The 25,970-nt window shown below is 43.2% G+C and overlaps 1 protein-coding gene across 6 annotated transcripts in view; it reads right to left on the bottom strand.

Annotated features, from left to right (window-relative positions):
* The window catches only part of LOC115410119 (brain-specific angiogenesis inhibitor 1-associated protein 2-like), a 68,734-nt gene that overhangs the window by 30,374 nt on the left and 12,390 nt on the right, over positions 1 to 25,970 (bottom strand). For 3 of the 6 annotated variants that reach the window (XM_030121571.1, XM_030121577.1, XM_030121576.1), the window contains exons 2-7: positions 23,599 to 23,674; positions 15,151 to 15,237; positions 4,154 to 4,165; positions 3,224 to 3,285; positions 1,873 to 1,944; positions 744 to 881 (exon numbers count right to left, since the gene is read on the bottom strand). In XM_030121571.1, coding sequence (XP_029977431.1) covers positions 744 to 881; positions 1,873 to 1,944; positions 3,224 to 3,285; positions 4,154 to 4,165; positions 15,151 to 15,237; positions 23,599 to 23,674 — 447 coding nt within the window. The remainder of the gene's footprint in view (positions 1 to 743; positions 882 to 1,872; positions 1,945 to 3,223; positions 3,286 to 4,153; positions 4,166 to 15,150; positions 15,238 to 23,598; positions 23,675 to 25,970) is intronic. The other 3 variants (XM_030121573.1, XM_030121572.1, XM_030121574.1) reach the window with 3 other exon arrangements.

Consider the following 25,970-nt stretch of genomic DNA (forward strand, 5'->3'; position numbering starts at 1 on the left):
ACTGGACCAGCACTGGACACATGACACCCTGTCGTCCCGACCCCGGACGCTCGGCGTCTCCGGGGGCGAACGGAGCTGTGGGCGGAGCTCGGCCGGGCCGGACGCCGAGCTTCCGTGTGCCGATCGGAGGACAGGTCCGAAGGCTGAATGCGGTTTGATTGACAGCTGTTTTCAGATCTGCTCCTTCACTGACACAGTTCAGTTTAATACGTCACACATTCTGCTGTGGAATCACAGAAACCAAATGAACTGTTCATTTACTGACCTGGAAGAAAACACAACCACTGGACTAACTGGGTACATTTAACAGAATTTCAATGTTTTCTTGCTTCAGTTCCATAATTGAATCATTTCTCGTTCAGTTTAATATCGTTTGTTGATAGTTAAATTAATCAGACTGTTGGACAGGTCAGACTGAACTAACTCTCCAGTCCCTGGAAAAGACGCCGACTGTGTACGATAAGGAAACGGAGCATTTTCTGAAAAAGGAACGGAGGGATGAATTTATGTTTAAATAACTTGACGATTTTTTTGATGTAATCCGACAATGAGCTTCCCCTGTCTGAAAGACGAACAGCCGACACTGTTCAACACCACAGGCTGTTCAGATCTCCTTCAAATCATGCCGCGGGTCAGATCGGACCCTTAGGAGGGGCCAGTTTTGTCCCACAGGCCTCATGTTTGACAGCTGTGGTTTCTGGGGTTAAACCCAGCCTGGTGAGGACGCTGGTCTTCACACTGACCTGCATCTCTTTGTCTCCGTACTTGGACGGGTGTTTGCTGCCTTGACTCTTCCTGCGCAGCTTCTTCAGCTCGGCCTGGCACTTCTCCAGACTCTCCCCTTTGCTCTTGTGCTCCATCTGGTACTTCTTCAGAGCAGCCTGAAGGGGGGAGGGAGGGGGAGGGAGGGGGGAGGGAGGGTGGGAGGAAAGACAGAGTCAGCGGGTGAGGACACATCCGCACCGGAGCTGAAGACGTAGAGGACGGTGGACAGTCCACCCTCATGTGAACTGAAGCGCTGTGGTTCTGTTTGTCTGTCAAATGTTCATTATGGCTAACTTAATTTAATAATGGCATACTACAGCAAACTATTACATGATAAAAAACTAATTAATTTTTGCAAAAATAAATGTCTCCATTTTGAATGTCTGGGGTCACCAGAAATTTGTGATATTAAAATGGGGTCAGGAGTAAAAAAAGGTTGGAAACCACTGATTTAACGTTAGCGGCTCTTCCACTGGCTGCAGTAGCATGATCCTCCACCAGGGGGCAGAAAACACACATATCAGGTCAGATACAACAGGTTTATAAGGAAAGTGCAGTGGCCCAGAGGTGACACAGCCCAAAAAATTATCCACTCTAAGAAAAAAAAAGAGAACAGCCTAAAAAATTATCCACTCTAAGAAAAAAAAAGGGAACAGCCTAAAAAATTATCCACTATAAGAAAAAAAAAAAAAACAACATCCGCCTTTTCAGTTAAAGGGGCGCTGTTTACCCTAAAGGTCTCTTGCTTTAAAATTAAGGCCACCAGAAAAAATAAAAGCATAGGCTAAAAATTTTTTAGGCCTTCAGCTAATGTGGCTAATGCTAACAAAGTAACCCCCCAGAAGTGGAGGTCGGTGTGCTAAAAATAAAGTTATTCCAAAAATATATAGTGGATAATTTTTTGGGCTGCTGCACCTCTGGGCCACCGTAGGAAAGTGTTGATCTGGTTGATTAGATAAAGGTCTGAGAACCTGGTGGAGCACATATGATACAAACAGATTTAAAGGGTTAAAGAACTCTGTTCCAGTCTCCGTATTTTCTGTGTGCTACAGCACTCCCCAGTGGTTCTGTTTGGTAGTGCACCTAAACCTGGGGGGGGGGGCTTACATTCAGGTAGCGGGCGTCCAACTCCACCTTCTTCTCCAACTCGGTGAGAAGCTCGTTGTGGAAAGACTTGAGCTGTGAATGCACATGAAAACACCAAGGTCAAAACTAAGCACACAAACCACACACACACACACACACACACACAAACACACACGTCCGTCTGTGTAGGAGACAGAACATCTGGGAACGTCAGCAGAACGTTGGTGATGTGAGAACAGTTTAAGGCCGTTAGAACACTGGGACGTTCCCATGGAGACGGGGTTCGCTTCATTTCCTGTTAAAAACTGAAACTGACGCTGCAGACGGAAACTGGAATATCTGCTGAAACACCTGTTCATCCAGTCATGTCTACAGGTTTACCTCTAATTTAAATAAATAAAAAAATATATCTGATCCAGTCATGTCTAGAATGCAGGTTTACATCTAATATAAATAAATAAATAGATAAATAAATAAATAATAGTACTTAATGCAGTCTGGTCTTTGGTGTAAAAGTGCGTCATCGTACACATTAACATTGTCTGAATGAAATAATAATGATAATGATGACAAACTTTACCTGGAACATAAGTAGGAATAAAATATTAAAGTGAACAAAAGGTGGAAAAAAAACAGAAATTTAAACAGAAAAGTCTGGAATATTTAAGGAGATTATTATAAAACTATTTGATTGTGGTTCTATAACACTTTCTGTCCTACATGTCTTCTATTGTGTTCTATATAATGTATAAAAACAACAGGTCAGGTATGAAATGATTAAAAAAACAGAATAAATGATAACATTAGTCATGTCCCAATCTGGATTTTTTTTGCTTCCGATCTGATTTTTTTGAGGATTAGTTTTGCAGATACTGATCTGATACAGACTTTAACAATGAAATTTGGATTTAAATGTGGAGTCATTATTTGTAGGTTTCTATTATTTTCCTGTAGATCCCAGTTGGTCTAATATGGAACCTGAACTAAAACATCTAGGACACCTGACTGAAGAACTGGAGGATCACTTTTACACTTTCCAACTTCAGACTGAACGCATTAGAACCTTTGGTGGACCAGTTCTGGCCTCCAGGCCGAATGTGTACCACTGCTGTGGTCTGTTTATGGACAGGTCTGTACAGGGGTTACAGCCCGGTCCAGAGTCCAGGACTGGTCCAGAGCCCATGCCCAGAGCAACACCCAGGTCCGGTCTGAGGCCCAGGCCCAGGCCCAGGCCCAGGCCCAGGCCCAGGCCCAGGCCCAGGCCCAGGCCCAGGCCCAGGCCCAGGCCCAGGCCCAGGCCCAGTCCAGAGCCCCAGCCCGGTGTGCTGCCTCTCTACTTGTACCCCCCTCCCCATCAGAAGCTCATGCTCACCATCTCCTCCAGCTGGATCTGGATCTGCCGGTGGACCTCTGCCATCTGAAAGAGGACCTCCCCTACAGAGACGAGACAAGGACAGAGAGAGCGGGCTGAACCAACAGAACCAACAGAACCCACCTGGGACCCAAACAGACATCGTGCAGAAAAAACAGACCATGCAGCCACACAGAACAGATGAGACGAGTGGACGAGTGGACAGAGTGGACAATTGGACAGAGTGGACGGCGTGGACGAGTGGACAATGAGACGTCGGTGGAAAACAAACCAACTGAAGGATGAAGCGTTCAGAATGAGTCCAGAACAAAAAGAAACCAAACTAGAGTCAAATAGAAGAGCGTTGTATTTTACAGAGGGTTCAAACAGCTCCTGAACACAACACAAAGGAGCCGTTTGTGCGTTCAGACACGTTTTGAACAGAACAGACGAGTCCAAACAGAACAGACGAGTCCAAACAGAACAGAACAGTCCAAACAGAACAGACGAGTCCAAACAGAACAGAACAGTCCAAACAGAACAGACGAGTCCAAACAGAACAGAACAGTCCAAACAGAACAGGACGCGTACAGAACAGACGATCCACAGACAGACTAGTCCAACAGAAAGGACAGGTCCAAACAGAACAGACGAAGTCCAAACAGAACAGACGAGTCCAAACAGAACAGAACAGTCCAAACAGAACAGACGAGTCCAAACAGAACAGAACAGTCCAAACAGAAAGGACGAGTCCAAACAGAACAGAACAGTCCAAACAGAACAGAACAGTCCAAACAGAACAGAACAGTCCAAACAGAACAGAACAGTCCAAACAGCCAAAAGCAGGAGGAGGAGGGAACATGAGTCATGCATCATCCACAGAGGTTGTACTGGTGGTACTGGTGGTACTGGTGGTACTGGTGGGGTTGGGGTTGTTGGTCAGATACCTACATGCTGCCTCCTCTGAATATGAATGCAGCAGAAAAAAGGAACAGAGAGAGAGCTGGAGTGAGCAGAGAACACACACACAGAACTAGAACCAGTCAGACAGAACCAGTGGGGCGGGACCAGTCAGACAGAACCAGTCACGTAGAACCAGTCAGACGGAACCAGTCAGGTAGAACCAGTCAGACAGAACCAGTCAGACAGAACCAGTGGGGCGGGACCAGTCAGACAGAACCAGTCAGGTAGAACCAGTCAGACAGAACCAGTCAGACAGAACCAGTGGGGTAGAACCAGTCAGGTAGAACCAGTCAGATGGAACCAGTGGGGCGGGACCAGTCAGACAGAACCAGTCAGACAGAACCAGTCATGTCGACCCTCAGTTTGGTCACTGGCGTGGGGACGTGACAGTCTGATCAAACACCACAAATTAAAAAAAACACCTGAAATCTAACAAAGTGATCTGAAATCAAACTATAACAGCAACGAGTTTACTCTGAATACTTATACAGATACCACAAAGTAACTATATATACACTAAACAGATGCATTATATACTCTATATACACTGCACATCCACATTATATAGTCTATACGTACTGTATATACACTGCATATATGCATTATATACTCTGTATAGACTACACATCTACATTATATACTCTATATATACTGCACACAGGCATTATATACTCTATATGTACTGCACACAGGCATTATATACTCTATATATACTGCACACAGGCATTATATACTCTATATGTACTGCACACAGGCATTATATACTCTATATGTACTGCACACAGGCATTATATACTCTATATATACTGCACACAGGCATTATATACTCTATATGTACTGCACACAGGCATTATATACTCTCTATATAGTGCACACATGCATTATATACTCTATAAGTACTACACATCTACATTATTACCTCTATATATACTGCACGTAGGCATATATATATATATATATATATATATATATATATATATATATATATATATATATATATATATATATATATATATATATATATATACATAGTACACCTGGTCAGATCTGTCAAAATAAATATACAAATAAATACATGCAATAAAAGTCGTACATAAATGAATACAGGTATATCTATGAATGCATAAGTAAATACTTAAATATATAGATGACTGAATACATACATGTATAAATATACACATTAATACACATAAACATAGTAATGAATACATTTCCACTGTGGAGGGACAGTTTCATGAGCTCCCACATCAGTCACATGGTGCCAGCGCTGTGATCTGATTGGTCTGTTAACTGATAATCAATATTTATTGATTACACTGAAGAGTCTGTAAACATACAATTCTATTGGTTTAATGTACAAATATAAAAGACATTATTTCTATTGAACAGAAATAAAGATGTCACACAGAAATATGGGGAAAAAACACAATGAACACACTGGAGTGTCATAGGAAGTCCAGTAAACGACCAGTAAACAACTAGTAAAGGACCAGCAAACAACCAGTAAACCACCAGTAAACCACCAGCAAACAACCAGTAAACAGCCAGTAAACAACCAGTAAATGACCAGTAAACAACCGCTAAACAACCAGTAAACAACCAGTAAATGACCATTAAACGGCCAGTAAACGACTGGTAAATGACCAGTAAACAACCAGCAAACAACCAGTAAATGGCCATTAAACAATCATTAAACGATCATTAAACAATCATTAAACGATCATTAAACGATCATTAAACGATCATTAAACGACCAGTAAATGACCAGTAGAGGACCTGAACCCGTCCTTTCTGGGACACGTTTGTGTATTTGTTTGTATTGGTAAACCTCACCTGTACATTTGCACCCTTTTGCCCTGGGTTTGTCCTGTCAGGCTCTGGACACAACAGACACTGAGGATGGCCTGGTTTCTGTTACCATGGCGACAGCTTTATTTGACTCATTTCCTCGGACACTGATGACATCTTGGTTGTTCTATAATTCTGCGGTTGTCCTCTGTTGACCTCCTGGTGCTTCTGTATTTTTATTTGGTGCTTTTATGACTTCTGTTTTCACGCTGCTGCTGTTCTTCTTCTTACTTGGACTTTCGAACTTTGTAACGTGTTTGTAGGCCACACCCACGTCCTTGGAGTGACCGCCTCCCCCTCTCAGGTCGCCCTTTGACCCCCCCCCCCCCCCCCCCCCCATCAGCGCCTCAGTCCCGTCGGTTTCCGTGGACTTGGACGTTTCCCAAACTGCTGGATGTTCTCTGCGCTCTAATCCCAAAAACTCGGGGCCTGGACCTCCACGTCTAAGCCGCTTACGGATAATCTACGCCGATCACACACCTGAGGATTATGGGTAAAGCTGATCGTCTAAACAAATGCTGCTTTTGTTGGACAAAGGTTCTGACGTCGGCGCTCCGGCATCCTCGTAACGACCCCGGGTTGAACGAACGCGGAGTCTCATTAGGACGAATACTGTTGGTGGTGCTTTAAAGAACCGCAGTTCCCACAATGCACCTCACAGCCTCATACCGCAGACCCATCAGTGTTTTCCACCTCAGATAATGATGATCAGCTGGGATGGAACAGCAGCTGAGGACGGCCCACAGATCTGCACCAGTCCTCAAACACGTGGACGCATGAAGATCTGCATCTGGAGGAGGCGTCCTCTCCTCCGACACATGATTGACAGCTCCGTCTTTATCTGCCTCTAATTAGTCTCAGATCGCAGCTGATTGGCATCGCACGTCGCCCGTAGCAACAGGCCTGGGCTGGTGTTACACAAGCAGCTGGACTGAACCCGACATGATGGAGGAGGCAACGAAACCACAAGACAAATGATACAAACAACAACAACAACACAAACAACAACACAAACGCAACAACACACACAAACAACAACATGACATAAACACAACACAAACAACGACACAAACACAAACAACAACACACACAACACAAACAACGCAAACACAACAACACACACACAAACAACAACATGACATAAACACAACACCACAAACAACAACACAAATACAACAACACAAACAGCAGACAACACAAACAACAACACACACAACATGACGCAAACACACAAACAACTACACATACACAAACAACAACACAACACAAACACCACCCACTGTCTACACCAACCATTATTTGTTGTCCATTATCTACGTCAGTCATCTACGCAGTCGGTTATCTACGTCGGTCATCTATGACGTCCGGTTGTCTACAACATCATCGGTGTTCTACGTAGTCGGTCGTCTATGTTGTAGTTGTTCATCTACGTCGTCAGTCATCTACAACATCACCGGTCGTTTACGTTGTCGGTTATCTCCACAGTCGGTCATGTACGTCATCAGTTATCTAAGTCATCGTTTATTTTTGACAGAACAGACGAGGAAAACCTCCCTTTAGACAAATATATGAATGAACCTTAAAGTCAGAAAATCCAAACCTATACATTCTGTTTGTGTGGTTGAACTGGTTCATGTGACGCTGACTTTAAAGCCACTGTCATGAAGGTTCTGGTTGTGACCGTAGAACCTCCTCCTCCATTAGATGTGATCCACCTCTGATATTCTGACCAATCAGCCGCTCCGGGTGAAAATGGAACCGACTCCACATGTTCCGTGCTGTTTTCTGAGGTTCTGTTGGTTCTGTGGGCGTGGGCCGGCTCAGTTCTGGACAGATGGCAGCTGAACTCAGATCTGGGCTCGAGCCCGGCTCAGAAGAACCGGGGTCGCGCCAAAGTCGACGCTTCTGCATCAAAGTGAGACTCGATGAAAGCAAACAGAGCGAATATTAAAAAGAGTGGATTCAGACGCTGAGTGAGTCAGCATAAACATCAGCTGGGTGTCACCGAGGACGCCACCACCTCCACCACCACCTCCACCACCGCCACCACCCCTACCACCCCTACCACCGCCTCGCTGTGTTGATCAGGATTTATTAGTCTGCTGTTTTCTCACACTCGTTCCTCTGGTTCTGCTCTGAGCCGGTTTAACCCTGCATCAGCTGAAGGTTTCACATGTTAGTGGATCAACCTCAGACAGAACAGACTCATAGACCTGGACCAGACCGGACCAGAAGAGTCTTGTGGAGGGTTGGGGGGGGGGTTTAGGGTTAGGGTCAGGGGACACAGGCTGAATCCCATTTCACCCCTTGGCCCCTCCCCCTCTGTTTTGCGCGTAGATGTGAAAGGGTAGTGTTGGTTTGTTGTGTTTTCATTTTCCGTTTGTGGATTCTCAATCGAACATGAACAGAACCGATGATCCACAGACGAAGAAATATAAGAAAGTTTATTAATAAAGTCTAGAATTAAAGTCTATTCATCTATGGTTTAATGTCTGAAAAACCAACAGGAAACTGAGCTGAACCATGAAGTAAATATGACCACTGAGTACAGATAGAATAGAACAGAACAGAACAGAATACAATAGAATACAACAGAATAGAATAGAATAGAATAGAATAGAATAGAATAGAATAGAATAGAATAGAATACAATAGAATACAACAGAATAGAATAGAACAGAACAGAACAGAATAGAATACAATAGAATACAACAGAATAGAATAGAATAGAATAGAATAGAATAGAATAGAACAGAATACAATAGAATACAATAGAATACAACAGAATAGAATAGAACAGAACAGAACAGAATAGAATACAATAGAATACAACAGAATAGAATAGAATAGAACAGAACAGAATAGAATACAATAGAATACAACAGAATAGAATAGAACAGAACAGAACAGAATACAATAGAATACAACAGAATAGAATAGAATAGAATAGAATAGAATAGAACAGAACAGAACAGAATACAATAGAATAGAATAGAATAGAATAGAATAGAATAGAATAGAATACAACAGAATAGAACAGAACAGAACAGAACAGAATAGAATAGAACAGCCTTTATTGTCTCCATGCACATCTGTCTTTCATCTGTGTCTCAGTGTCCTTCTGCTCTGGACTGGACTTCAGTCATATTATGGGATGTTTCCCTCCTCTGCCTCCATTTCCATGTCAATGAGCCTGCATTTGGTCACAGACGACAGGCGGAACTGCAGGAGTCTCCTTTTCTCTCCTTTCTCTGCTCTGTCCATATTTAGTCAACGGAAGAAGAAGACGTGGTGACATCACCGACGGGCCTTTTTTGGGCCGCGCGTCGAGTGTCCTCCTCCTCCTCCTTCGGTCGAGGCGTTTCATCTATTTTTAGAAACGAGTGCCGAGTCGGCGTGTTCTCCCAGGGCTGCCTGAGCTGCACATCCAGCAGACCAGAGGAGGAGGGCCCTGAACGCAGCATCGCTTCAGCACTCCCCCCCCAAAACCCCCCCTCTAAGACCAGAGGAGACATAGAGAAGGAGGAGGGCCCTGAACGCAGCATCACTTCAGCACCCCCCACCCCAACACCAGAGGAGACTCTTCCCAGCCACAGAGTGGATAATGATCTGTTTTTGGACTCATTAACTGTGAACAGCGCCTGCTCCGACACGTGAAGAAACTCAAACCCACAAAGAAAAGAGTCTGTGACATTTCTGCAGTTAGAGAACAAAAGGGAGAACCCAGAACCACAAACAGAAACAGGCCTGAACCCACAACTACAACCAAATCAAAATCAATCATTAAATGTTATTTATATCGCGTCAAAGCACAACAAAAATTATCTCATGACACTTTACATACAGAGCCGGTTGGAACCAGACTCTCAAGCCAGTTTACAGAAACCCAACAGAACCAGACCCTAACCCGGAACCAGACCCTAACCCTAAACCCTGACCCAGTCTCTGCATCTTCACATTAATTCCATTGATATGTGACAGATAATAATAACACAGAACCAGGACCAGACCCTAACCCTGGCCCAAACCCTGACCCAGTCTCAGTCTTAGTTCTATTGCTAAGTGTCCGATAACGGTTTGCTGTCTTTGTATCTAAACGTCTGCTCCGTCGGACCGTGTTCCGTCTGTTTCCCTCACAGACGTCTCTGACTTAATGACACGTACATGTTCATTAAGGGCTCGTTTTCCTCCAGCGTTCACTGCTGTCCATACAGAGCGGCCATCTTGGATTCTGCGGTGGGACTTGAGTTGTTCTGACTGGATTCTTGTCCTCGTCAACAGCAGCTAACGTCATGAATCCTGTGTTTGAGTTGAAGTTGTGACTCCAGAACCCTTTCATCTATAAATACCATGGTCTGAAGTGTGTGTACAGCGTCCGTCCTTTAACGGAGTCACTCGTTAACTCTAATGAATGCAGGGCTTTTCTCCACTTCATCACTTCATGCATATTTCAGTTCATCTACAGCTCATTCCTCTGTTTCTCTTCAGCTTTCAACATCTTAACGTCATTAGCTGAGGCTAATCTTAAAGCTCTGATTATGTGTGTGTTGTTTGTTTTTTTTTCCAGGTTAAAGTCCAGTCGTGTTAATTCACCGAAGACCAGCTTCACGACCAAACCCAATGATCTGAACATTTAGAAAAATTGCAGAAACACAGCTACACGTGGTAAATAGAAATATGCAGTCATACACAGATAGGGCTGTGTATTGGCAAGAATCTGGCGACACGATACAAATCACAATACTAGGATCACGATTCAGTATATCATGATATATCATGATACTGTTAAAAAGGCAATTTTTTGTTTTTATCTTTTCTTAAAACTGATAATTTCCTTGAAGAATTGAATTCCAGCAGAAATCTGCACAAATACTAAACACATTTTTATTTGATCCCAACAGGATCTAATGTTCTATCACCAAATGTTCAAACTGTGTTCAAACTGAAATTCTGTTTTACAGACATTCCAGTTTCAGATCCTGTTCAAATGTTCAGATTCTATTAGTTCAAAACTAACATCAGAACAGGATTTGAGTTCAATCCAAACAAAGGAACCAACATTCTTTAATAAAAGAGTGTGAAATAATAATGAATAAAATATAAACAAAAAAGAAAACCAAAAACCAAAAATGAACCTCTACAATATCTGCATTTGAATAAACACCTAAAAATATCAATACAGCGTCATGAAATGAAATATCACAATATATAGCAGAACCGATATTTTCTTACAGCCCTCGTGTCCTGGGGCCCCTATGACCACCACTACTACAGGAATTATAACTGGGTTGTAGTCTGTGGTCTTCAGAGGGTCATTTTCCAGGTAAATAAGTCAAATCCAGTCCAAACGGTGCCGCCCTGTTGGACTACGAAGATGATTTTTTTAAATTCACTTACCTAAACAATGTAAGCAGCTTCAGGCGTTTCTTTGTATTTTTATCGTCTATGTTTTTTATGAAGAGTTGAGAAAAAGTTGTACAGTTTTCAGAACATTCAGCAGGACTCATTAGTGCAGGATTAAACCTCCTCAAAGGTAAATAAAAGACATTAATGAGTTTCTTTTGTCTAATATTAGTGCTCAGCTGTTCAGGAAGGAAAACTAATGAAGCCCAGTGGAGTCTCCCCATGAATAATAAATGCAGATGTTCTATCGGTGGAGATCCCTGAACCCCTGCCTCCACTGCTGGATCTGAGAGTGGGTGCAGACGCCAACGGACGTAAGCCGCGAAGGGAGAGTGACATCACAATCTGCCACATGTGACTCCGACATAGACAGTGTGGTAAAAGTATCAGAAGACGACAGTAAAGTCCAAGCACACGTCAGACAGAAACACCAGGATGTCGCACACTTTACTCAATGAAAGCACATTTTCCACATATTCCTACCCACAATCCTCTATGCCAGATCTACACATGTGATTTAATGATGTCATTTTGGGGGGTTTTGACCCGTTTATTTTTCTGCAATCATAATCGTCAACATCATCTACATATAGTATGATGTCAACATGTTAATCTGCCTCATTTTTAACTTCGTTTGTCTTTTTTTCTTAATTTAATTAAATTTTTTTTTGGATCAAGTGAGACTGATCTTTATTCAAACAGGAACATACTTATATAATGCTGCGTTTCCACTATGTGGAACCAGTTCAACTGGACTCAGCTTGACTCCACTCTGGTACCAGGTCCTATTCCTGGAGACCATTTCCATTACAGGATACTACCCACTTTACAGTACCTGGTCGTCATAGAGACGTGGTGCGTTACTTCCGTGTCGTCTGCTCAGAGTTGCTGATAAACTTGCTCGTTGCCTGTTGTCTGAATATTTGGTTCTGACACCGGAAATTCCAGTCAACTCAACTCCCCCAGAGGAAAGTCTCGTGAAACCAGTGCCCATCTAGGACATACGGTCAAATGTCCATATTTGTCCTGCCTTCATAAACAGCCTCCGAAGTTTTTTGATGAGGAGAAACTAACCTGGGATTAAAACGACAAAGTCTGCACCAAGCACAGAACGTGACAAACCCTTAAACGTCCACACAGATCTGACAAACCCTTAACCGTCCACACAGATCTGACAAACCCTTAACCGTCCACACAGATCTGACAAACCCTTAACCGTCCACACAGATCTGACAAACCCTTAACCGTCCACACAGATCTGACAAACCCTTAAACGTCCACACAGATCTGACAAACCCTTAAACGTCCACACAGATCTGACAAACCCTTAACCGTCCACACAGATCTGACAAACCCTTAAACGTCCACACAGATCTGACAAACCCTTAAACGTCCACACAGATCTGACAAACCCTTAACCGTCCACACAGATCTGACAAACCCTTAACCGTCCACACAGATCTGACAAACCCTTAACCGTCCACACAGATCTGACAAACCCTTAAACGTCCACACAGATCTGACAAACCCTTAAACGTCCACACAGATCTGACAAACCCTTAACCGTCCACACAGATCTGACAAACCCTTAAACGTCCACACAGATCTGACAAACCCTTAAACGTCCACACAGATCTGACAAACCCTTAAACGTCCACACAGATCTGACAAACCCTTAACCGTCCACACAGATCTGACAAACCCTTAAACGTCCACACAGATCTGACAAACCCTTAAACGTCCACACAGATCTGACAAACCCTTAACCGTCCACACAGATCTGACAAACCCTTAAACGTCCACACAGATCTGACAAACCCTTAACCGTCCACACAGATCTGACAAACCCTTAAACGTCCACACAGATCTGACAAACCCTTAAACGTCCACACAGATCTGCCTGGTTGAACATCTCAAACTCCAAAACCGACTTCCTCAGAGGTGGTTTTTTCTCGCTGAGGGAGCGACTTTAAACACAGATCGAGCACTAAACAATTTAACTGGATAAAACAGTTGCCAGCAGGTTCAGTCCAACACACAGCTTCCTGACAACTACACAACCCAGAATGCACAGCAGTTACAGTCCAGTAGTTGGTGGTAAACCGCTCATGTGGACGCAAACCGACTTAGCGCCAACAGGAGAAGGCGGATTTCAACATTACATGATTCTTTTGACCTCAACAGACGTGTAAGGGGGGGGGGGGGGGGGTCAAAAGTCAAGAAACAGCTATTACTAATGCACTAATGCTCGACTAAACTTGGCTCGATTCTGGTACCAGGTCTTATTCCTGGAGACCGTTTCCATTACAGGATACTATGGACTACAAACATCATAGCGATGCGGCGCGTTACTTCCGTGTCGTCTGCTCAGAGTTGCTGATAAACTCGCTCGTTGCCTGTTGTCTCGTCAAACTCATGATGAATTTTTACGTCAGCCACCAAAGACTGAACCTCCTTGACAAACCATGGTGTAGTTTTTTGGGCTGTCATCATGTGGACTCACCTACCGCTACATTTACTGTAAACTTCCGCATCTGTTTTTGTAAAAGGGCGGGGCACACAGACGACTCTGACCAATCAGTGGTCTGCAGTGTTTACACGTCACCTTTTAGTATCTGGTCCCCAGTCCTGGAACCTCCAGCAGAGGTGATACCAAAAAATTAGTACCAGGTACCAGATTCCAGGTTCTTTTTCGTAATGGAAACGCAAAAAGGACAAGTCGAGTCGAATTGAGTCGAGCTGGTACCACATAGTGGAAAGCAGCATAAGTCCAAGCCTATGCATGGTGTTTGTATGTGGCAGATATGTGCAGATGTCCTACAGGTGTCCTACAGGTGTCCTACAGGTGTCCTACAGGGGTCCTACAGGTGTCCTATAGGGGTCCTACAGATGTCCTACAGATGTCCTACAGGTGTCCTACAGGGGTCCTACAGGGGTCCTACAGGTGTCCTATAGGGGTCCTACAGATGTCCTACAGATGTCCTACAGGGGTCCTACAGGGGTCCTACAGGGGTCCTACAGGTGTCCTACAGATGTCCTACAGGGGTCCTACAGGGGTCCTACAGATGTCCTATAGGGGTCCTACAGGGGTCCTACAGGGGTCCTACAGGGGTCCTACAGATGTCCTATAGGGGTCCTACAGATGTCCTACAGGGGTCCTACAGGTGTCCTACAGATGTCCTACAGGTGTCCTACAGGTGTCCTACAGATGTCCTACAGATGTCCTACAGGGGTCCTACAGGTGTCCTACAGATGTCCTACAGGTGTCCTACAGGTGTCCTACAGATGTCCTACAGATGTCCTACAGGGGTCCTACAGGGGTCCTACATGTTCCTAAATGTGCATCAGATCCAAAGGACCCTCCAGATCTCAGCGGTTTCCTCTAACAGCAGAGACAGTAGTGAACAGAACCAGAGCTGATCCAACTGAACCTGGACAACACGCTGGGTGAGAGCCTCCTCCAAGCTCTCAGTCAAAGCCTCCAACATCTACAACCATCTGTGGAAATGCGAGAACACCTGTGATTTACCTCGGTCGTGGAGAAACCAGAGGGAAATGAAGTTTAACCAATAGAGCCCGTTGTGGGTTCAGCGGAGACACGCCCACGTCTGTGCACGTCCAGTTGGGTCATCAGCTGCTTCTGCTCCACAACCCGGGCACATCCCACCACCGGCTACTCGTGCAAACCCCCCTCCACCCCCACCAGGGGCGCTACAGCCGCTACAAGGACTCACCAAGATCCTTAGAGCCTTGACTTTCGCTGGCCATCTCGCCCATCCGCACCAGAGCGTCGAAGTAGCCCTTTGCAGCGTATGTGACACCTGCAAACATGGAAGCAGTGGGCGTCAGACCTTCAGCTCTGCAACGTCCCCCACCACCACCCCCACACAGAGGTCAGGTCAGGTCGGGCATGGCAAATAAAGAGCGACAGGCGAGAATGGAAGCGAGGCAGGGAAAAGAAAAAGCTCTATGGAGGCGACTACAGGAAGCAGCCAAAGAGATGGAAACACCACAAGGAGAAGCTCTGGGGAGAAGCACCACATCAGCCTCCACCCTCACAACAGTCCACCTGTATCCAACCCAGACTCAGGCCTGAACATCATCTGCTCAGGGTCAGGGGTCAGGGGTCAGGGTCTGCCTAACCCTAACCCTAACCCTTTATCATATGTAAATGTGATGCATTTGGCTGAATGTTCGAAGAAACACTCAAACACAATCGTCTGCCTCTTAAGGCAGTAAATCCAGGTGTAGATTACTGCAAAGGTCAGGATCTGTCCAGTCAGTCCAGCTGGGATTTACAAGGAGGACAATTAATACTGAACAAACAAGAACTGAAACTATGAATTATGAAAGAGCTGCAGCATCTGAAACTGACCACAGTGAACATTTGACACAGAAACAGAACCACAGTGCTGCAGTTTCACAACCACAGTTTGTCATGTCTTTAGGGATGTAACGATTACTGGTATATCGATAAACCGCAGTAAAATTGCAGACGGTTAGTATTACCGTTTAAATTCTAATTCTCATGATAACCGTGTTTGATTACCGCATTTTCAGGGGAAAAAAACCCCATGTAAAGATCTGCTTTTATGTCAAATATTTGAGTATAGTTTTAATTTATTACAATTTTGATTTTATATTCCTAATATTTGGAACCAATATTCACTTTTAAAGTCTGTGAAAAGGTTCGTTAAGCATCTGTGTGTTATTTATACAATTAATTATATAAATTTTTCAAATCAGATTTTATATATTTTTTGTGTTTTTATAGTAGGTTAAAGTGAAAAAATAATAGACAGATGATATAGATGAAGTTGTGCTGAAAAAACAGATCCAAACATGGGTATAGTAAACATGTGTTTCTATAGTATATAAAGGCAAAATCAAAAGGACTGAAAAACAGACAGAATAGACTCAGACCACTAAGGGTTAATATTGGAATGTTTCTGCAACAGAAGGGACATTGGGACTATTATTTTATTTGTTTTTTTTTTTGTTTTTTATGTTTCAAAATACAACTTGGCTAAATTATTTCAGTGTGTGTATCAATAGTTTTTGAACATTTTGAGCACAATTTCAACCAGTGTTCAGAACTCAGAACTCCTCCTTCACCCTGAACGCTGTGCATGTGTGGATCCACTCTGTCTGTGTAAATCCAACAGTTTCCAGGTTGTTCCATACACAGAAACAGTTGAATCTGGTCCCAGTCATGTGTCTGTCCAATTAGATTCAATTCACATCAGTATTAGTTGAGTTCTAAATTTAAATGTGTGGTAAATGGGATTTTCAGTGTTCAGTGTAAATGTCCACAGAGTCCACATTCCACAGTGGATGTGGACAATTTAGTTCCACATACAAGAGGTTGTTCTAAGCTACAGGTGGATCCAACTGGAGGAGAATCGGAGTCGTTTGGAATTTTGGATGAATTTTGGAAAATGTCTCAATGATGACAGATGGAAAACTGTAGATGTTGTGACCTTGCTGTGACCTTGAACTCTGTCCTACTGGGACCAAAATGGACTGGGTTGGTCCCAGGGCCTAGGCCTATCTGTGGGGAAGATCTGGGAAAGATGGGTGGAAGAGTTTTACACTGAAGATGAAAACAAACAAACAAACAAACAAAGCAAAGTGATCACAACACCTCCTGGTGGAGGAAACAATAATACCGTGGTAATAACGATAACCATGATAATTTTAGTCACAGTAACTGTGATATGAAATGTTCATATGGTTCCATCCCTACGTCTGTTATGTATGTGATGGTCTCTCTCAACTCACCATGTATTTTTTATAAGTAACTTTTTATTTCTGTTTTTATCAATTACTAGAAATTTCAGGCGACCCCATTTGAATTCCAGGCGACCCCAGGTGGGGTCCACGACCCCAAGGTTTGAAAACCACTGTTTCAGAGACAGAAACAACAGCTGTGATTTCCTTCTGATGATCCACTAAAATGAGGTTCCACTCCATCCTCTTAAATCCAACACACTGCACATTAAAGCTGAAAAGAGGGAAAAGAATTAAAGCTGCGTCCAGTGAAGTCCAGGTGGGACAGGTGAGGATTATCTGAAGGTCATGGACCGGTAAGGACACCCATGGACAGACGCACGGTCAGTGTCGACAAAAACCAGCCCATGTTTCACTGAAACTCAGGTTAATATGGTTGAAACAGACGAGCTTTTCCTGTTTGGTTTGTAGTGAAAAAGGTCAATATTAGGGCTGTGTAACGGCAAGAATCTGGTGATACGATACAAACCCCAGTACTAGGATCACGATACAATATATCACGATATATCATGATACTGTTAAAAAGGCAATGTTTTGTTTGTTTCCTTTTTTTTTTTTCTTAATGATCTTTTCTTCGAAGAATTGAATTACAGCAGAAATCTGCACTGGACTTTTGAAATGTGTATTTTCCAAATGTAGCTGACTCCAACTGGTTTTCCAGGATCTCCTACCCCACCTTTAACCTACTGAGATTTTACAAGGGCCCAAAGGTCAGAGGTCAGAGGTCAGCAGCTGGTTCTGGTTCTAGGACCATGTACCAGGTGAATACTGATCCCCCTCTGACCCCAGGACCCACCCCACATGTTGGCCGACACTAGACCACATGTGTCTGTAAAGGCCACTTCCAAACCAGCAGGCCTTCTGAATCAGTGGATAATCTGAACCCCCCCCCCCCCCCCCCCCCACTCCCATCCCCCCACTCTGAGTCTGTACCCCCCCCTCAGGTACAACCGCAGCAGTGCTGGTCGGTTTCCAGCAGGGCCGGCTCTGTGCTGCTGCCTGGCATTGATGAAGTGTAATCCCCTCTGAGGGAGTCGGACGGTTATTTTTATCCTGGTCTGACTGGACCGGACCTGCTGGGGGGGGGGGGGGGGGGCTGCAGAACGAACAACACCGGCACCAGAACCAACACCAACCATCAGAGGACAGAGGACCTGGTCCCTCTGAGGTCCTCCACACATGTCCATCAGAGGTGATTTCTCACGGACTGCAGTGGAAGCTCATGCTGCGTTCAGGGCCGTTTTTTTGAGACCGTAAGTCACGACTTCAAACCACGACTCACAACTTTGTAACGTTCCAGGCAAGTCACACCAAACTGCCTGAGCGCAAGGAATTGTGGAAGTTAGATGTAAACAAACCACCATGGTGGACCGTACGTTATGTTCATTTATAGTCATTTCTATCCCAGAGGTGTTTGTTCTTTGTTTATTTGGAGAAAACAGGAAAAACGGTGCAGAAGGACAGAAGCTGTTCTACCTCTGATGTTCTTTGTATATTTGGATTCAGATTTGGTTTGAATTTATTCTGTCACTCCTTGGACTGAAAACTAGCTAACACTAGAGCAGCTGCTGATTCTGCAGAACATTTGCAGATAAATAATATCAGATCAATACCTAGTTTTAATAAACAATCTGCATAAACACCTCATCCATGGGGGGGCGCCATTGCTACATGACGTCAGAACTCAGAACTGGGAGAACATGGATCTAGTACGAGTTCAGGGTGGAAGTCCCAGGTTTGACTGAACATTCCAGTGCATTTACACCAGTAGAAGGATGGAAGAACAGCAGTTACAGGTGGAACTGGAACGCAGCATCATCTGCCCCTAAAATGACTCCCATTAAATGCTCAAATCTGTTCAGTTGTTTTCATTTCATTGACTCCAAATGTGTTGGAACACGTTCATCTCTCAGACCAGTTGGTTCAGAATCAGTTTGATCCCAGATCAGTGGACTGGATGTTGTTCACTTCGGAGCTGTGGGCGGAGCTCGGCCGGGCCGGACGCCGAGCTTCCACGTGCTGATTGGAGGACGGGTCCAAAGGCTGAATGCGGTTTGATTGACAGCTGTTTTCAGATCTGCTCCTACAGTTTAATACCGTCACACATTCTGCTGTGAAATCACAGAAACCAAATGAACTGTTCATTTACTGACCTGGAAGAAAACACAACCACTGGACTAACTGGGTAGATTTAACAGAATTCCAACGTTTTCTTGTTTACTTGGTACGATAAGGTCACTGAGCATTTTCTTAAAAAGGAACGGAGGACGAATTTATGTTGAAATAATTTGACAATTGTTTGGATGTAAGCGACAACGAGCTTCAACTGTCTGAAAGACAAACAGCCGACACTGAACCAACCACACCAACACTGAGCAACAATCAACCACCATCAGATCCAACAAACACTAAACTAACACTAAATGTTCAGTACTCATGCATTAAAACTAATTCAAAATGGCACAAATTAGGTTTTTATCAACAGCGTAGAGAAAATTATATAAGAACTGTTTGATTTGTTCGAAAAAAACTAACGAAACATCAACTAAAATTAACTTTTACAAAATTACACATCGAAGCAGTTTGATGAAATAATTAACCAGTAACTAACGACTAATATCAGATGATGGTTCATCTGTTTCAGGTTCAGTGTTTTGGTTTTTAGCTTACCGGCCGACAGGCTGTAAGCTACTGTCATCATGCAGCGTCTGTCGTCGTCTGTCGTTCGTTACAAAAATTTCAATCGTCATCTTCTCCGAAACTCCAATTCCGATTGACTTCAGACTTGGTCTACAGCTTCTGTATGATGATGTCAACACAAGGTATTGAAATTATTTGGATCCGGATCTGATTCTGGATTTGGTGCGACTTCAAAAAATGTCCCCGTTATAACAGATAGGAAGTGGATGGATCCAATAAATCAGTATCAATGATATCAAGTGTGAATTTGAATTTTTTACAGATCTGATTGGAATATGACCAAAACATAGACTATTTCTGTAATAGAATAAATACACAGAACTGGGGGAGAATAAATGGATCTGGATACATTTCCCAAAGTTTTGAATTTGGCCGCTAAGATACAGGGACACTGGTCCGATTTTTTTTAAAATCAGCTCCATCTTCATTATTAAATAGTCCTTGAATGATCCTTGTTCAGTCTGTTCATGTGTACTGGTATGAAGTACTGGTACTACGAGTACTACTGGTACACTGAAGGTACTGCTGGAAAACACTAACAGAGGGTTTCAGTGTTTCAGCTTCATGTCGTCGTATTAAACCTGTTCATTTACTTCAGTCTGATCGATGATCTTAAATGAGTCCATATTTGGACGTTTGTCTGTGGCTCAGACTCATGAACAGACGGCCTCTGGACCCTTTATGTCCCTGTCACCACCATCATCCTACTCCTCCTCTGCTCCTCCTCTACTCCTCCTCTACTCCTCCTCTACTCCTCCTCTACTCCCCTTAAACCCTAACATGGTGCTAAATGCTCCTGTATGCTGTTGGTCTTTAATCTGTCAAACTCCGTCTCATTTCTACCTCCGCTCCTCCACCCTCCTCTGCCCTCCTCCATATATATTTTTATTTTTTCTTCTCGTCCTGGATACCGGCTCCGTCTGCTCTCCTTCTCGGTTCCCGTGGGGGCCTCATTATTCTACCTCCACCCCCCCGCTCCACTTCCCATTGGCTCCTGCTCCACTTGTTTCCCACCAGACCTTTCTTAGCGTCGCTCTTTAACTCGGTGTTCCGCCGTTTGTACGTTCTCCCTCATGCAGACACACAGATGCATGTTTTGGATGGATGTGTATGAACATGAGATGGAACACAGCAGTTCCACAGCTTCAGCTTCAGCCCAACACGTACATGTCATGTGTCCTCAGGCTCCACATACAAATATGTCATGAATTACAACAACCGTCCCATTTGGATCCATTCAACTGTCAAAACAATCAGGCCCTTTTCTCTGGTGTTGTACGACTGAACAGACGTCGACAGTCGCCTCGAATGCATCTTACAACGTTTTTGACTTATTTACAAATTCAAATACTTGGGATGTCCCGATCCGATCTACAGATGGGTATCGGCTGACGATCTGGCACTTTTTAGAAGCTCTGATCTGATCGGATTTAGTCACAAGTAGGGATGTAACGATTACCAGTATAACGATAAACCACAGTTAGTGATACCGTTTAAATTCTGATTATCATGATAACAGTGTTTGATTATTGCATTTTGAAAAAGAGAGTATCTATCTATCTATCTATCTATCTATCTATCTATCTATCTATCTATCTATCTATCTCTGAAAAAGAAACTAAAACAACTCAAACTTGATTTGGAAAATGGTCCAACAGTGTCCATACGGTTCCATCTTTAATGCACATTTGTATGTTTGATGTTTACATGTTAATATTTGAATGTTTCTGCAACAAAAAGTACATTGTGCCTACTATTTTATTTGTTTTTTTTTTTGTTTTTTTGTTTCTTCAAAATACAACTTGGTTAAATTATTTCAGTGTGTGTATCAGTACTTTTTGAATATTTTGAGCACAGTTTCAACAATACCGCGATAATAAGGATAACCGTAATAATTTTGGTCACAATAACCGTGATATTAAATTTTTATATGGTTACATCCCTAGTTATGAGATCAGGCCAATCTGGGCCCGGTTCGGGAAGGGGGAGGGGCAAATGTCCCGCCCCCTCAAATTAAAGTTGCTGGTGGTAGGGAAAAGCTGCACAACAGCGGGAGGCTTCTGCCGCGTTTCCACTCCATGGAACCGGCTCAGCTCGACTCCACTCCACTCTGGTACCAGGTCCTATTCCAGACCGTTTCCATTCCAGGATACTACCCACTTTACAGTACCTGGTCGTCATAGCGATGCGACACGTTACTTCCGTGTCGTCTGTTCAGAGTTGCTGATAAACTCGCTCGTTGCCTGTTGTCTCGTCAAACTCATGTTGAATTTTTACGTTTTCCACCAAAGACTGAACCTCCTGACTGAATGGTGGAGTTTCACAGTTTACTGTCATCATGTGGATTCACCTACCGACAGATTTACTGTCAACTTTTGCATCTGTTTTTTGTAAAAGGGCGGGGCATAGACATGACTCTGACCAATCAGTGGTCTGCAGTGTTTACACAGTGTCACCTTCTGGTATCTGGTCCCCAGTCCTGGAACCTCAGCGGAGGTGAGACCAAAAAACTAGTACCAGGTACCAGATTCCAGGTCCTTTTTCATAGTGGAAACGCAAAAAGGCCGAGTCAAGTTGAATTGAGCCGAGCCGGTACCATGTAGTGGAAAGGCAGCAACAGAGGAACTAGTAAAGCGTCTACACGTTTCACTTTCACTCTGTGCTTGAACTTAGAGCTGCAACTGATTAATCGACTCAAAATGATACAAAAAAATCATTCAACCACAATTCTCCTGAATCAAAGCTTTGTTTCCTTCATTTCTCTGATGTTAAACACTGGTTCCACTGTTGTGTTTCACACAGACGCTTATTGTGACGCACAAAGCTTCAGTTCAGGAAAACTGCAATGGAATATTTCCCTTTAATCAATTCAAGTTGATTAATTGCATAGGGTAATTTTTGCATTGGCTTCAAGGACCTAGTCGATTAATCGGTTGCAGCTCCACTTGGACTCATTCTGAGGTACGGATGTGATGCGCAAGTCGGGGGTTTTTTTTAACCCGCGGGGCTTTTGTAGAATTATTTGACCCGCCCCAATCAGACCCACAAATAAACTGTCCATAGATGCACTACAGCAGTGGAAAATATAAGGTTCTGATTCGTTCACAGTCTGAATTTGGAAAGTGTAAAAATGATCCTCCAGTTCTTCAGTCACAGGTGTCAGATGTTTTAGTTCAGGTTCCACATTCAGACCAACTGGGATCTACAGGAAAATAATAGAAGAAGAACCGAGAAATAATGACTCCGAATTTAAATCGAAATTTCACTGTAAAAAGTCTGTATCGGATCGGTATCGGCAAAACTAATCCCAAAAAAAATAAAAATCCAGATCGAGACATCACGATCAAATCCCTGTGTTTTAAATGATTAAACCTTGTTCACCCACGGTTTACTCTGCCGCCTAGCGCCCCAATAAAACCACTAAATACATGAACCTTTACCTGGGATCAGGGCTCAGGGGTTAAAGGGTTCATTCAGGAATGGAACCTTCTACTTCCTCTACCAGCGGAACCGGTTTTCTGACACTAAAACGTGTCGTCAGGTTCGTGTACAGACCGTCGGGACCACGGGTGAAGATAAAAGCAGCGTCAAGCACCGGTCAGGCCTTTCACCCGATCAGAACAAAAACACAGAAGGACAGAAGGAGGAAAAAAGACAGGGGGGGTAGGGTGGGGGGTGTGGGGGGTACTCACTGGTCAGCGCCTTCTCGTAGCTCTTCCCCATGGCGATGAAGTTCCTTAAGCAGGGGTTGAACTGCTCCATGATGGACTGAAACACAAACAGGACAGACGGCTGGTTAGTCGGGTCACTGGGGAAACCGATGTGATTATGAGCGGGAGGGTTTCACCGAAGAGACGCAGGACGAGCGAAGGGATTCAAAGATGACGCAGAACCGAGAGCGACGCACGTTCGGTCCAAATACGACGGAGGAAACTAACAGGAAGTGTGTGTCCTACATGGGTTTGACAGTTGATGGGTTTGTGTGCACGTCCACAGATTTGGAGTTTTGGGTGAAGGCAGACTGAGCAGCTAAGCTAACCCCCCCATCCCATCCCACTGCCCCCCCACCCTTTCCCCTGCATAGAGTAAAAATAAACCCAGGTTTTGGCTGCAGACCGGCTCTCAGCAGCAGATCTGAACTCAACACTGTCTGAAGCTGTTAATTGATTTTCGCTCCGTTAGCGGCAGAACGAGGCGTCCGTCTGTTTCCATCTGTTTGCATTCGCATTATTGAAGCAGGTGACCGACATGAAAGAGCCAAAAAAAAACAAAAAGGACCGTACGCTCATCTAAGAGGAAGAAAAACACACACAACCAACATTTAAGACACAGTGTTTTTACCTTCTGACCAGAGGGTCTGTTTTCATCTGGGTTGGTTTGTTTGTCTTTTAGCAAAAAGTTATGGACGGATTTGGAGGAAATTTTCAGGAAATGTTGAAACTGGCACAAGGAAGTTTCTATCCATTTTTGTTCATTTTTTTGATTGTTTTCTTTATTTTCTGTTCATTTTTTGACTATTTTCATTTTCTATTCATTTTTATTCCTTCTTGACTATTTTCTTAATTTTCTGTTAATGTTTTGACTATTTTCTTAATTTTTATAAATTTTTTGACTATTTTCTTAAATTTCTATTCATATTTGTTCATTTTTTCACTATTTTCTTCATTTTCTATTCATTTTTGTTCATTTTTTGACTATCTGCCATTTTCTGTTCATTACCTCTGCTAAGGAACGGAGGAGGTTCTGTTTTCATCTGGGTTTGTTTGTTTGTTTGTTTCTCTGTTTGTTTGTCTGTTAGCAAGATAACTCAAAGTTATGGATGGATTTGGATGGAATTTTCAGGAAATGTTGATACTGACACAAGGAAGAAATGATTACATCTTGGTGGTGATCGGGGCAGAACTGATCTGCCTTGGCGGAGGTCTGCACTCTGAGTGCTTTTCTAGTTTATTTATATATTGTTTTTCCTTGTATTTGGTTTTAAATTTTGATATTCTAAATAAAAAAAAACCAAAACCAATGTTTCTAGCGTCATTATTTTATTTTACATCTACAATTAGCACAGAAAAAATGATTTATTTTTCTTATAATCTATAACGGCTTACCCCCATTTGGGCTGCAAATAATTCATTTACTGAATATTTTTCGAATGAATGTCCATGAATCTGCAGGAAATCATCAGGGTTATGTTTTCTGTCTTCTTACTGAAAAAAAAAGACATTTTACAGTTTATTGTTGCACCTTCTACTGTTTGATCCTGTTTGTCCAGATCTTCTACCTGCTCTCTTTTATACGTCTGATGTATTTAATTATTATGTACAGTGTGTTTGCTCTTGTATTCATTCCACGTGTTTTACTGAGTAAACGACAGACGCCTCCTGTCCACAGTCACCTTCACACATGGAAAAATCCAGAAGAAGCAGAAGTAGGACGGGGGGGGGTGTTAGGAAACTAGGCTGGTAAAATACAGAGTACAGGTGAACAGGAGCTTCATCCAACACCGATCACAGTGTGAAGAAGGTCTGAGTTTGAACATAAAGACAAACTGAACAGATGAAACTCCGACCGAGCGGAGGACGATGAACGACGACGGAACGACCGGTTCCACCACATACGTCACATTCCACCAGTGGGTAAAAGTTTCACACACACAGTAAAAAAAAAAAAAAAACAGAGTGTCAATTTAACTCTTACAGAGTTGAATTTAACTCTGTTTCAGATAACATTTGATCCCACTCAAAAGTAGAGTAAAATTTACTCTGTGGCCAGTGTCAGATTTTCAGAGTGAATTCTACTCAATTGTCAAAATTAACAATAGTCACTTTTCCATTGATTCTCAAATTGTGTGAATTTAACTTGCGCATAGAAATGTAATGGAAAAAGGAGAATTTTGCCAAAACTCACACTTTTTGATTAAATATCTGTAAATAAACACCATATTTACGTTGATGTTTATGGAATGACTTCTCATGTCATCTCACAATAACAAATAAACAAATCATTGCATTTGTGATTTAATGGAAAAACCGACTTTACGCACTTCTGTTTCAATCAAATCCCAAAC

The sequence above is a fragment of the Sphaeramia orbicularis genome, chromosome 19, assembly GCF_902148855.1.
Source record: "Sphaeramia orbicularis chromosome 19, fSphaOr1.1, whole genome shotgun sequence".
Lineage (NCBI taxonomy): Eukaryota > Metazoa > Chordata > Actinopteri > Kurtiformes > Apogonidae > Sphaeramia > Sphaeramia orbicularis.